Genomic DNA, 15022 nt, shown 5'->3' on the forward strand with positions numbered 1-15022 from the left:
CAGAATACCAAATGGAGGACTGTGCACCTAAGTGGAAAGAAATAGAGCAAGCTGTGAAAAAAGCAAGGGCTTCATCATCTCCAGGGCCTAATGGAGTTCCGTACAGAGTGTACAAGAGTGCTTCAGGAGTTCTACGAATTCTGTGGAAATTGATGAAAGTGGCATGGGAAAAACAGGTTGTACCAAGAGCATGGCGCCGAGCAGGTGGAGTCTTTATACCTAAAGAAAAAGATTCTACAAGCATCAGTCAGTTTCGTCCCATTTCCCTATTAAACGTAGAAGGCAAGATTTTCTTCAGCATTATTGCTCAGAGATTGTCAGCTTACCTATTAAAGAACTGCTTCATTGACACTTCAATACAAAAAGCGGGCATTCCAGGTTTCCCAGGTTGCTTAGAACACATCAATGTGATCTGGCAACAAATTCAATCAGCTAAAAAGGAGAGGAAGGAGCTCCATGTGACATTCCTGGATTTGGCTAATGCATATGGTTCAGTGCCACATGAACTACTTTGGGCAGCATTTGATTTTTTCAGTGTACCGATGACAATAACAAATTTAGTGAAAGCCTATTTTGGAGATTTGCAATTCAGTTTTTCAACTTCAGAATTCAGCACTACATGGCAATGCCTAGAGGTTGGAATAATGGCAGGATGCACCATTTCTCCACTGGCTTTTACCATGGCAATGGAAGTAATCATTAGGGCATCAAAATGGGTAGTAGGAGGAGAGCGCTTGGCTTCTGGATTGCGACTACCACCAATTCGAGCATATATGGATGACATGACAACCATGACTACAACAGTAGCCTGCACTAATCGATTATTGGGCAAATTAACCAATAACATTGAATGGGCACGAATGCAATTCAAGCCCACTAAATCAAGGAGCATCTCTATAATTAAAGGCAAAGTAGTAGATAAAACATTCTTCATTAATGGTGAGGCAATACCAACAGTGTCTGAGAAGCCAGTGAAGAGTCTTGGGAGATGGTACGACGGGGATCTAAAGGACACAGTTCGTGTGGGAGAAGTTAGACAACAAGCAGTGGAAGGGTTGAAGAGCATAGACAGCTGCGCTCTACCAGGTAAACTAAAACTCTGGTGCTTTCAGTTTGGTCTACTGCCGAGGTTGCTGTGGCCACTGACTGTGTACGAGGTTTCTTTGACAACAGTAGAGAAGCTGGAAGCTTTAATCAGTTCATACATCAGGAAATGGTTGGGAGTTCCACGCTGCCTCAGCAGAGTGGGACTTTATGGTAAAGGAATACTGCAGCTACCAGTCTCTGCTCTAACCGAGGAGTTTAAGTGCGCCAAGGTCAGACTGGAAATGACATTAGTAGAGTCACGCGATAAATGCGTGAGGGAGGCAGCACCTGTGTTGAAAACTGGAAGAAAGTGGGCGGCAAAGGAAGCTGTGGAAGATGCAAAGGCTGCCCTTCGAATTGGTGATATCATGGGGCAAGTTCAGCATGGAAGAGGGGGTCTTGGTTTCAGTTCAACTCCTCCTACATGGCACAAAGCGGCCCCAGCTCAAAGGAGGAAGCTGGTAGTCAACGAGGTGCAAAAGCAGGAGGAGAGGATGAGGTGTATAAAGGCCATTTCCCAGGCCAAACAGGGAGAATGGATGAGATGGGAGAGTGTGGAACAACGCAAGATTGGCTGGAAAGACCTATGGTCAATGGAACAGAGCAGGATCAGTTTCCTCATCAGGTCAACATATGATGTTCTCCCATCACCACAGAACCTAAACCTCTGGGTAGGAGAGGATCCCTCATGTCCTTTGTGTTCATCACCTGCAACATTAAGGCACATTTTGACAGGATGTAAGGTGGCTCTTAGCCAAGGACGGTTTACTTGGCGCCATGACCAGGTGCTGCGATGTTTGGCCTTAGCATTGGAAGACAAGCGTAACAAGACCAATAAGTTGCCACCTGTTCCATCAAAACATTACACACAAAAGACAACATTCCTCCGCCCAGGAGAGCAACCACCAAGAAAAGGTGTTAAAACCAATCCTCGCCCAGGACAACTGGAAGCTGCTAGAGACTGGAATATGTTGGCAGATGTTGGTCAACGGCTTATTTTTCCACCTGAGATTGCCACCACTAACCTTCGACCAGATATTGTCTTGTGGTCTGGATCAGCACGCCTTGTTCACCTGGTAGAGTTAACAGTGCCATGGGAGGATGCTGTAGATGAGGCGTATGAGAGGAAGAAACTGCGGTATGCTCAACTAGCCACTGAAGCGGAACAGCGAGGATGGAGAGTTCGGGTTTACCCAGTGGAAGTGGGTTGTCGAGGATTTGTGGCACACTCTACAACCCGGTTTCTCAGAGACGTCGGATTCAGTGGCCAAGAGTTGCGTCGCACAGTGAAGAACTTATCTGAAGCAGCAGAGAGGAGCAGCAACTGGCTGTGGTTGAGACGGAAAGATTCTGGCTGGGGACAGGTAAGTAAGCTGGGCTGAGTTGAGTGGGGGACGGAGGGGGGTGATGCTGGGACGCCAGAATCACCGTCGAGCCCTCTTGAGGTGTCGTGGGCTAGTCGACGAAACACTGAGGATGGAAGGTGCCCACTTGAAAACCCCAGAGATGTACCCTACTTAGCTCAATCCAGACGGTTGTCATGCTGATGCGCTGGGGAGGCCGCACTTTGGTTGATCCCCGGAGCCAGCATTGCAGCCGTTGTGTGTGCTGATGCGCCAGGGAGGCAAAATAAGCTGATCCCTGGAGCCAGCATTACACTTCAGCCATTAACACCAGACAGAAGGATATCTACATCATCATATGGAAGGAAACGTAAATGGATGGAGACACATATGGATCACATTAGTTTACTGTAAAGCTACGTCTTAGTTGGTGCTTATCTTGGCGAGAGCCGAGTTCAAATCAGCATGAAGTTTTAACATCTACTCTCGTGTAATGGAAATCTGGGCTTTACAGTGCTTTCACTGTGCTTTATTCTACTTTGATTTGCTTTTTCTTTTGATACATTTTTACAAGGGTGCTCATGATATCATTCCTTAAATCATACCTGTCATGAACTTCCATTCACTACATAAGTATTTCATGAAACACACACATATTCTAAGATACGTGCTTAGATAAGCACTTTAAATATACAGCCCTCAAAAACATCCAAATACACTTCAGAAAATACAAACATAGCATTATATTATGTAATTTATATAGTCAAATATGAATATATAAATATGCTATAAAAAGGATTCTGGTCTGCTGCTTATCTTTCTGCTGTTTCATTAGGAGTGACATGGAGGAAAACATTTAGGACAACTCTCTTGTAATTAAGGTTACCACACGCTGAGGTCTGTAAACAATCTAATTTCTCTCAGCTCAAAAATCAGGCAAGTTAAACATACATGCGTCGCTGCCTGGAATACAAATGAGATTGTTATTTCAAGCTGAGGTTGCTGATTACTGTGCGCTCAACAATTTGATTAATTTTCCAGCTCCTGGAGTCCTGGTCAGGTGCATTGTGGGGCTGTAATTTTAATGTTTTTTGCTTTTTCGGTTGTTTACTATAGGTAAGGTGCTTAATACGTGGACAACACATTTTCAAGGGGTTTCTAGACAAATACTGATGGGTAACAATCCATTTCTTCTTACATGCATAACAAAAACAAAACACTTTGAACTGAGGAGCTAGGTTATGTGCAGGAGTCGTTAAAGTAATTATAGCAAACAGAGTAGTTCCATAAAGTTTCTCTGACATGGACATCCATTCACTATATAGGTCTCAAATGCATGTTTGAAAGAAAAACATTTTAACAGACATTGTATTTCACTTTAAAACATGATATCGGGTACCACTCTAGATAAAATAAATGTTTGTTTGCAAGCCATGTTTGCACTTGCTGCTTCCCCTATTGACTGACATTTTGATCCAGAAGATACAGCTGAGGTGCAAGTGCAAAAAGCTAACTGAAAATAAGGCATAGAAACTGAAAACGTCCTTTAACCTCAAGTAGTACTAGACTTCATGCTTTAAAATGAAAATAAAAGTGAGCTTTAACATGTGTTTCTTTCAAAATTGCACATCTGAGACCTGTGTAGTAATGGAAGTGCAAAGCAGGTACAATTTATATAATTATTTTGGTACAATTACTTCAAATGTAAAACATGGGAAGACTACTAGGTGTTTTTATTTCAGCAGGAAGTTTATCTTTAAGTAAGAAAACCTACATTTGAAAAGCAATGCTATAGACTAGTCAAATAAGCTGGCATTTGATTTTACATATGCTTATGAATTATTCAATTTGCGATTACTCATGAGGTTTGTGACGGGGCAGAAGTCCTGCCTATCAATAGTGTTTTGTTTGGTTATGTGTGTATAAATAAAGATTTATTATTTTGAATTTAAGTTTGGCAGGGATGGGGTTAATTCCATCCCTGCCAAAATCCTTGTGTAGAATGTGGCCGTTCCCAGATTAATTAATTGGGAATGGCCACATGGATAAAAAGAGAACCAAATCCTTTGTTTGAGAGAGAGGAGTTTGGAAGGAGAGTTCAGTGAAGGCCAATTCCCAGCCTGAACAAAGAGACACCGTGATAGCAGTGCTTGGGGGCTTGATTTGTATTTAGATTTGTTGTGTTTTGTTTAACCCTGTTGTGCATATTTATGAAGATATAATATTTAACATCAATGCCTCAGTGTCCTAGGCCACCCCCCACTATGCTGGTAATATACAAACATATTAGGTAATATTAATTTCTTAATATATATAGGACAACACCATTGTGTGTATTTAAATATAAAAGTAGGCTTTTAGTCCTTCCCAAATTTCATATTTCTTATAAATTATATTTACAATTCTATTATTATATATGGTTAAGTACACGTGCAAGCGGGATTCGTGCACATTATGTAGAGTGACGGTGTTATGCAGCATCTGTTGTGTTGGAATGAAGACTACATTTTTGTGTCAGCAAGTTCAGTTTGGAAGCAGTTTCAATTGCATTCAGTATTAAGTTATAATTTAGAGTTACTTCAAACCTGTAGATAAATGCAATCAATGTTCAAATGGTTCCGACACTCGTAGCTGTTGTTTTCAAATGCACACAATATCATCAGTTCAGTTCAAGTCTTATACTGTTACGCTGTGTTAAACATTTTTACTTCTGATTTGCATGTAGATATTTCCTACACAAACATATAGGGCTCTATGTACTAATATTACTTAAGTGTTCATAAATACTACAAATTCGTAGCCTCCGTCCTTCGTAGAATTTTTGCGTGCGATGTACTAAACAGCTCTTTTTCGCGAACAACTACCGTAATATCACCTCAAGTTTACGAACAGCATAAATCACCGCTCATTATACAGGAGAGATAGGAATTAGCATCTCATTATAAATAGATTTGCAACTGCGAGTCAAGATTTAGAACTTCCTTCTTGCAAAGATAAATGAGCGGTATAGTGAACAGAAAGTATTAGGCAAATATAATAAGATGTCTTCTGCAGACTCCAACCTTAATGCAACTGACCGAAATTGACCTGTAACAATTCAAAGGGCCAAAAAACATTAAGAAACAAAACATGGAAAGAAAGAGCTAACAAAATAAATTCACTGGGACCAGTGCCGGCCCTAGGATTTACTGAACCCTGGTGCAAGACTGTGAAGTAACCCCCAACCCCCAAATAAAAAAAAGAAAGAAAAAAACCCAGAGCGCTGTTGCATCACAACCTAAAGAAAACCTTTTAATTTTACTTAAATCTTAAAGTCTTTGAAATGTAATACTTATTCTGGTCGTTGGAATGCAGCTGGTCTTCTCGTAGCATGTAGAGTTGCAGGATGTAGCGACGAGGAGTCTTCTTTGGGACAAAGATAGGTACCACGCTTGAATGGGTCCCCATTTCAAGCAAAGGCTCAGTGGGTACATCATGGTGAGATGACAGTCTGGATCCAAGAGAAAGAGTTCATGCTTGTTTTATTTTAAATATAGCGCCCAAACAGGAATTAATCCAATCACTTCTGAGTAAAACAGGAAGCTAATCCCTGACCGAAATCAGTCCTTTCACTGGCTTACCGAATTTAACTGACACTTTCTTTTACACAAGCCATGTGTGTCATTAACACAGGTAGCGACTCCTCCTCTAGGGAGAGAGATAACAGGAAAACAGTAACATTTAAAGAACAAAACTTCATTTTGTTCTAACTTTAGTTATATTGATCATAGAAGGATAAAAAAAGTTAAGTTTCATATTCCTAACTAAATTACCGTTACAAGCATGTTAACACATTATACAATAAAGATCAACAGAGCAGTTAATCTCAACTATTCCCCAATTTAAATCTTTATGGCCCTCTGTTACTAATATCTAGCCCTTTGAAGTAGATCTAGAATGTTATGGGAGAAGGAAAGGGAAGACAAACTTGAATAACATCACAGCATCTCAAGTCTCATTGTTTAAGATTTTAAATGTAATTTTATAAAGTACATTCAATTACAACTACGAATTTCTCCCACAACCCTTTTATTTTGGTCCTTGTACTTTGTCTGTTTGTTCCTTGTTAATAAACGTCCATGTCCAGCACTTTAAACTGCAGCTTCCTGCCTCTGAGTCTCCCTCCTGGTGGTAACCATCCCTGCCCATGACGCTACGCTTTCAGAAGGTTATATCTGTTTGTTAAAGTTGTTGCAGAGTATCAAACTAATAAACACATTCAACACAGTAAAACTTGAACAAACAAATTTGTGTCTACAATAGTGTGATCATTTAGAAATCAATTACAGAAAAAAGAAATCTCTAGAGGTTACCGCCAGTGTGTCTGGATTGTAAGTGTCGGTCTCTGAGGGTATTTAATGAAATCCAGAAGAAATCAGCTCGGTTCTGATGAGGAATGCAATTCATCTTAAACCGTGCTGTTTTACAAGTCAAGATCAACCTGGTTAGCAGTGATGAGAATATAAGAGAGTTAGAATTGATTCATCTCTGCAGGTCACTTGAGGATAGCAGGCCAAAGAAAAGGAAGATGCTTAAATGTTACGTGCAGGATTGTTTTTGTTTATATGGGATGCCCCCTGCAGTGTTTACAAGAAAGGCATTCCTTTGCCTTTGTTGCTTCCCATCTTGTCCATATCACAGCAAATTTGTTTCAACATATTCCTGATAGTTTTGATATTTTTGTATTCACACATCATAGGTAAATAAACAAGTAAATTACTTTTACTCAGGAACGATTGCAGGGAGGTACTTTTTCTTCTTCTAAACATTGCAGTGTATCCAGTTCATGCTCCCTCCTGCAGCAGTACTGTTGCTGTGATTGAAATGAGTGGCGTATTGTGGGAAGAGAAAACCAGCATTGTTGCAGGAGAGAGGATGATCTGGATATACTGCGATATTTTTTCCTGGTGAACGCTCCTGAGTAAATGTTGAGAAATGTATTGCCCAGTTGATTTATGGCCCATGATGTGATTACAAATTTCAAAAGACTCGGCAATATGTTTAGAAATATAGAGCTGTGGTACAGACAATGTCGGACACAGCAAAAGTAACGTAATGGGTTTCTGTTCTGTAACACTATAACATTTTAAAACTGGAACTAAACGTCTCTTTTTCCAGGGTTTCTTCATAGTTATTTCTTGCTAGATTGTTAAAAAAAAAAAAAGAGAAAAGGCTAACCCGATATCTCTAGTGCTGTGACAAGACATGAAAAAAGCACACTTTTTAATTGTGCTAAAACAGTAATGACTTTTTGAAGGTATTTGTTTGTATTTTAGTGCCCTTACTGAACACACAAACTTTTATAGCAGGGAGTGGTGATTTTCATATCTTGCATGTCACTAAATCTTCAGTTAGCCAAAAAGATCTGGATTAAGTCGATCTTCTTTTTTCAATGAATCACTGATATGTTTAAGAGATAATGGTATTGCTGTGACGAGTTATAAGACAATTAATGGAACACCTGACTCAATAAAGCCTGAATGAGGGAGTCCCATTACTACAGCGGAACATGCCATGGCAATGGCATTATCACTGTGCTACCTTTTAGCTTTGGTGGTCTGAAATACTGAGAGTTTTTTAAGAGGTGCCATTAATCATCTTTTAGCCATTCTTTATTCGCCATTCTGTTATTGAATAATAACTGACCTCCATAGACACAATGGGAGAGCAGTGACCTGTTATTGTTTATTGATAATAGCACCTTTGTTCTGTTAATTTGCTTTATTATTGCAGTATTTCTTGTGTTACATGTTGTATCTTCTCCACTGCACTTTCAGGAGCAGCTGCCTGACCTGTATAACCACTTCATGGATCTGAACCTGGAGGCTCACATGTACGCCTCCCAGTGGTTTCTAACCCTCTTCACAGCCAAATTCCCTCTCTGCATGGTCTTCCACATCATTGACCTCCTGCTTTGTGAGGTAAGACATGGCCACAGCTCCTGGACATGGGTGCACAGCCAGTCCAGTGCTGGTATTCCAACCATATAACTTCCATAAATCTTTTTTGCACAGTCATCTGGTGCTACACTTGATTAAAGGAATTCCCCAGTTTGAATAATCTATTAACCATTGAATACCCAGTGCTTTCTTTGTGTGGGTGATAAGGACAGATTCAAGATAAACAGTTTGGCAAGGAGCAACATTTATAGTCTATCAAATATTTTATTTGTTATTCAGATGCACAATTAGGTTGCCTAACAGTGCATGGGAGTCCCTTTGTATTTTTAATTTTACTTATTTACATGGCAGTGGCCCTTATAAAAGTTAACCTTAGTAAAAGCATAGAAAGGTGCAATATAGCATAGTGAAAGCATGGAAAAGCGTAGATAAGCATTGTAAAGATCAGTGAGGTATGGTAAAACATTAATAAACATGTCAAACCAGGGTACATATGGTAAATGCTTAGTATAACCATAGTAAAAGCATTGAAAATATACAAAACTACGGTGCAAAAATACTGTGGTAAACCGTTATAAGGGGGTCTTCAGAGCCATTGAATAGACCCCAAAGTCTGCTTGTCTACTTGACATAAGTATGTACAGTAGTCCCTCACTAGTACTGACACCGTTATGCTATAAATTGGGATATGCCAGATACAAAGTATGCCACCCCAATAATTTCCAATTAAGGCACAAGTAGCCTAGTGAATCTCTACAATTAAGAACATGATTAAAAGAGGGTATATAAACTCATACCCTACAGAGCTTAAACTAGCTGCCTTATTTTTACATAGTGTAATGTGTACAGAGAAAACATTAATGTTATTTCAGCTCACTAATTTAGCACTATAAATATGTTTATTTTTTTATTTTTTGTATAACTGGACACCTCATTATTTCAGACAACCTGATAATAAAACATGCTAAAACTGGGGTCCCCAAACTTTTTTACCAAAGGGCCATATACAAATTTGTACTCACCTTTCCGGGCCAGCCCAGGAAAAAAATACTATAGTAAAACTATAGTGCATTTACTGTAGTTGTATCACAGTAACTTACCTTTGTATTTTTGCGGAAACTATAGTTTTACCATTATAGTATTTACATACTGTGCACTATAGTAATTTTTTTGACCGTTTGCGGTCAACAAAACGCTTCAATCAGGGGTCACACAGACGAGCGCAGCAACTTAACTTAGCTGTACAGAACAATTGTCCTTTATTCTTCGGTATGCGGATCATTCATCATCAGGACAGTTCTCTGTGCGAGAGGACTTTGTGGCTTTTGTTTCAAAAAGCGGTACAACAAGTGAGACTCTACCGCCCTGCTTCTGAACCACCTACAGCAATCCAATTTGAACCCCTCCAACCTGGTCGGACAAGGCAACGATGGTGTTGGAAATATGGGTGGCAAAATACGTGGAGTGCAGTCCCACATCAGAGAGCAATACCCCTCAGCAGCATATATGCACTGCAGAAACCACTCACTAAACCTCGCAGTTACACACTCAACGAGAATCCCTTTGGTTCGCAACACACTGAATACCGTTCAAGAGATCATGGCTTTTGTGACTGCAGCTCCAAAACAAATGTTTTTTGGATAAAAGTGCCACTAAGCAGCGTCTACAGAAGTTTTCTGACACCCGTTGGACTCAGCATGATGCGTGCCTCTTCACTGTCATTGTGAACTATGAAAATTTGTTTGCTACCATCGATCATTTAAAAACAGATGCAGACCACAAGTGTAGTGGCACCGCTGTATCCATAGCCAGAGCAATGGAGTCATTTGAATTTCTGGTCTGTATTATTGTGTGTCAAAGGTTACTGCAGTATCTCACTCCACTCAGCAATGCTCTTCAGAACCTGTCTTGCGATCTTGTGAAAGCCAGTCAGCAAGCCAGCAATTTAGTTTCACTGCTTGGGCACAAAAGAGTAGACAGCACCTATAACAACCTGTGGGAAAATGCCTGTGCACTGGCTGTAAAAATTGAAATAATTGTCTCAATGCCTCATATAGCTAGACTTCAAACCCAGAGATCGAATGTCCCAGCTTTAATGCCACAGGAATATTGGCACTTTAACCTATTTCTTCAATTTTTGGATCATTTAACCACACAGTTGAATGATCGAAAGTGCAGTTCTTTGCCTCGACTTAAAGCCCAATATCTCCTACCCAACAAGTTGCCAATACTGACCCAAGCTATGTGGAGTGAGATGAAAGAGGAGTATGAGGCTACAATGCCCCGTGTACAAACAGCTGATGAGTATGAGGCTACGATGCCCCGTGTACAAACAGCTGATGAGTATGAGGCTACGATGCCCTGTGTACAAACAGCTGATGAGTATGAGGCTACGATGCCCTGTGTACAAACAGCTGATGAGTATGAGGCTACGATGCCCCGTGTACAAACAGCTGATGAGTATGAGGCTACGATGCCCCGTGTACAAACAGCTGATGAGTATGAGGCTATGATGCCCCGTGTACAAACAGCTGATGAGTATGAGGCTACGATGCCCCGTGTACAAACAGCTGATGAGTATGATGCTACGATTCCCCGTGTACAAACAGCTGATGAGTATGAGGCTACGATGCCCCGTGTACAAACAGCTGATGAGTATGAGGCTATGATGCCCCGTGTACAAACAGCTGATGAGTATGAGGCTACGATGCCCTGTGTACAAACAGCTGATGAGTATGAGGCTATGATGCCCCGTGTACAAACAGCTGATGAGTATGAGGCTATGATGCCCCGTGTACAAACAGCTGATGAGTATGAGGCTACGATGCCCCGTGTACAAACAGCTGATGAGTATGAGGCTATGATGCCCCGTGTACAAACAGCTGATGAGTATGAGGCTATGATGCCCCGTGTACAAACAGCTGATGAGTATGAGGCTACGATGCCCCGTGTACAAACAGCTGATGAGTATGAGGCTATGATGCCCCGTGTACAAACAGCTGATGAGTATGAGGCTATGATGCCCCGTGTACAAACAGCTGATGAGTATGAGGCTATGATGCCCCGTGTACAAACAGCTGATGAGTATGAGGCTATGATGCTCCGTGTACAAACAGCTGATGAGTATGAGGCTATGATGCCCCGTGTACAAACAGCTGGAGCAGAGCTTGAGCTCTGGAGGCACTGCAATACTGCCAAGAGCAGCAGTGAAATATTAGAGGACACTGTGATACTCTACCCTAACATCAACAACATCTTAAAAGTACTGCTTACCATGCCTGGGTCCACTGCGTCAGCTGAGCGCTCCTTCAGCTGTTTGAGGCGCTTGAAAACGTACCTGCGCTGCACCATGTCAGAGACGCGACTAACCAGACTGGCACTGATGAACATTCACCACAAGGTGGCCATCGACAGTGAGAAAGTGCTGCGCTGACTTTGATGCAGCTTTGATGCAGCGGGAACCCAAAGAATTCCTCTGCTCTTTCAGGACTGAGCATGATACAAGCACATTTCTTGTCTATTAATATTAACATGTTAACGCTATCATATTAAAATGAACAACACATTATTATTATTATTATTATTATTATTATTATTATTATTGAACTACTTGTTTCCTACAACGTGTAAGAAAATAAAGTTTTATGTTTAATTAAATGGGAGGAGTAAAGATTACATTAGTGATTTATATAAGTAGAAATGTAACTAGTATGATTTGTTAGGGAGTTTTCCCTCTGGTTTAAGTTTATATTTCAAATAGATTTATTTGTACTTTTTATTGTTGTAGTATGCCATTTGGTTTACCTTTCAGTATTCAGTAATTCAGTTTTGCGTACCACGTGAAATATTTCTGGGGGTGCCCCTGGTTTAACCACAGGAAACCTGCAAAATCACTTTATTGTGGTAAACCTATAACTTTTGAATCATTTATGGTTAGCTCATGTTGTCCTTAATTTTCGTGATTTAATATAAACTCCACTGTGTCCATAACTCAGCAGTGTATTTTGTTAAGTGTGCCAGTGTGGCTGCAGGGCTTTGTGAGGGGTTGTCGCAGTGATCTTGTACCGTGAGCGTGGCGAAAGAAAGAAAGAAAGAACATCCATAAATCCGAAGGGCTGAGTCAGGATGCACTGCCACTGAAACCACATTCATATTTAATATGGGTGACTGAATTACAGAACATTGCTGAGGGATCAGTTACTGGAAATATGACAAGAAAACATAATGGCTTGAGTTGTACAAGAGGCGCAGGTGTTGAATTTCATTGTGCCGAGGGAAACTGTACACCCCCGAGTGAGTGAGAATCTCACAGGGCACTGAAGGGGAGCTGCACTAGGGAGCCAGATGACTTTTCTAGCAGGTTTTTGCACATTCAGTTATGTACTATAGCCTGTGTTCAACCAGAGTCCTATGAAAAAATAGCTTCTAATTACGCTGTCCTCTTACATTTTATGATATTTCTAATCATCCTGTGTTTCTTATTGCAGTTACTGTAGTCTTGTATTTAAATTCCATGTATTATATACTCTTTCACCATAGCCATATGTAACACAGGCGAGATCTGTGTCTGTTTAGGTTTAAGAGGTAGTGCCATCTAGTGCATCAAGTTTCCTGTGCTAGTTAGTGCTGGCTCTTACAGCTGTGCAGACGCTATGCTGGCATAGCCTGTTACATACTATATATCTGTGAGTTGAAGAGCTGCTCCTGAAATATCTTTACAAGGAGTATATTGCAAAATTAATTAAACACAACATTTGAGTAATTACGAATAATAACCACTCAGAATGGCTGCAATATAATACAGTATAAAGACTTTACAAATATTTATTAAAAACAATTTGAAAGAGAGGCCCCAGTAACTAACTAATTCTATGCTTGCCTGCATTGTGGAAGGTAGTGGGTATCAGCATAGTAGCTCAGTGGTTAGAGCGCTGGGCTGCACTGTGGAAGGCAGTGGGTTTGAGTAGCTCAGTGGTTAGAGTGCTAGGCTGCAGTGGATAGTTTTGGGCTGCATTGGGTTTGGTGGTTAGAATGCAGGGCATTTTTTAGCACTTGAAAAGTTGAGAAAGACAAAACACGAACCCCATTATTTATTTGAATAAATTGAGTAAATAAACACAACTGAAAAATTAAAACCCTGAAAGCCAGCCTGCAAACTTGGGTTTCCTTCTAAAACCATGCCTGTAGTTAAAGTATATTAGGGATCGATAAGTCTGGAGGAATAGCTATGCGGTTTGAAATGTCATTGCTGCTTGTGATTGAGGAAAGCATGAGCATGCACACAAATGAGGGAATTAGCTGATCAGCTTGCAATCTCCCCTCTCCTGCCATGGAGCTAGTGCCACTGATTGGCGATATCTTGCTGGGTGCTTAATAAGAGAGAGTGGGGTACACCACACTTAATCTAACAGCAGTACATTGTTCAGCATGCTTGCAACTACTAATTGAATATCCAAAACTGCTGTTACAACAGCACACAAAGCAGTTTGATGTTATTAATCTGTAACGATTGATTAATTTGAGTTCTATGTCTCGAAAGTACAGGCCTGGGAGTTTTAAGCAAGGAAAAAGAAGACACTGCAGGGGTGAGAAGAATTTCACTCTCTATACCCAGGAGGTGCAAGACAATCTCAACGCAGAGATTTCTTAAACCTACCATATTGGCAGATATCATGTTTTAAAATGTCTTCCATGTCCTGGTTTATTTCACATGGAGGGTGACATTATCCCCACCCCTTCACTGGCTTCTTTCCTGTCAATAACCAACCAGCTTCTTCCCCTATTGACTGATATCCTTTCAGCCAGTAACATGAGCCAGAAGTAAAGCAATAACAGACTTGCTGGAAGACAAGGCAAGCAAACTGGTAACTTTCTTTAGCCTAGCGTAATACCAGTCTGTTATAAAATGAACATGTTTGCTATAACGTATTTCTTTAAAAACTGCACAGTTGAGACTTATTTATGTAATAGAAGTTAAAATGATTAAGATTATGAAATTATTTTGTTAGCTGCAAATACCACCACTGAGATAAAGAAAAGTTGATAAAGTTTATGAAAATCAAAGGTCTACAGTGAATGTGAGTCTGTAAAAAATAATTTTGCCCTTTAACTGCTGTCTCCTTGCTGACTTCTGTTTGTCCGCAAGAGTAATTTGTTTGTTGGAGTCCCAGTGGACTTTTGGTTGTTGTATTTTTTTTTATCAGCCCCGGGCAGATCAATTTGAATTCAGCTTCTCTCTGTTATTGAGCTTCTGAAGGGCTAATGTTTATCTGGAGTTCAATAAACTGTCTCAACCAGCAGTCTCTCACAGACTTCTGCTTGCACAGTTCATGGGGTTCCCACCCAACATGCTTTTCCACCCGTGTATTATTTTAACAACCTTATATTTACAAATGCCATGTTTTGATGAAATTGGCAGTTTGAATTGGGAATCAGAAGTCAGATTCTTCAGCACCAATGTTACAACTCAGTACTGCACTTAAAGTATTGGTTTGGGTTAACTATAAACTCATTTTAAGATTTTTAAAGACTTTAATCATTTCCCCTTTTAATTATTCTTTGTTCCAGGCTAAATAGGTTCAGTTATTTCAGCCCATCTTTGTAGTTCAGTCCTTTTAAACCCTGGGATTAGTCTGGTCGCCCCTTCTTTGGACT

The 15022-nt window shown here is 40.4% G+C and overlaps 1 protein-coding gene across 3 annotated transcripts in view; it reads left to right on the forward strand.

The window, feature by feature from the left end:
• The window catches only part of rabgap1l (RAB GTPase activating protein 1-like), a 358860-nt gene that overhangs the window by 267350 nt on the left and 76488 nt on the right, over positions 1-15022 (forward strand). For all 3 annotated transcript variants that reach the window (XM_059031914.1, XM_034016161.3, XM_059031912.1), the window contains exon 17: positions 8246-8389. In XM_059031914.1, the coding sequence (XP_058887897.1) occupies positions 8246-8389 (144 nt within the window). The remainder of the gene's footprint in view (positions 1-8245; positions 8390-15022) is intronic.

The sequence above is a fragment of the Acipenser ruthenus genome, chromosome 10, assembly GCF_902713425.1.
Source record: "Acipenser ruthenus chromosome 10, fAciRut3.2 maternal haplotype, whole genome shotgun sequence".
NCBI classification, from domain to species: domain Eukaryota; kingdom Metazoa; phylum Chordata; class Actinopteri; order Acipenseriformes; family Acipenseridae; genus Acipenser; species Acipenser ruthenus.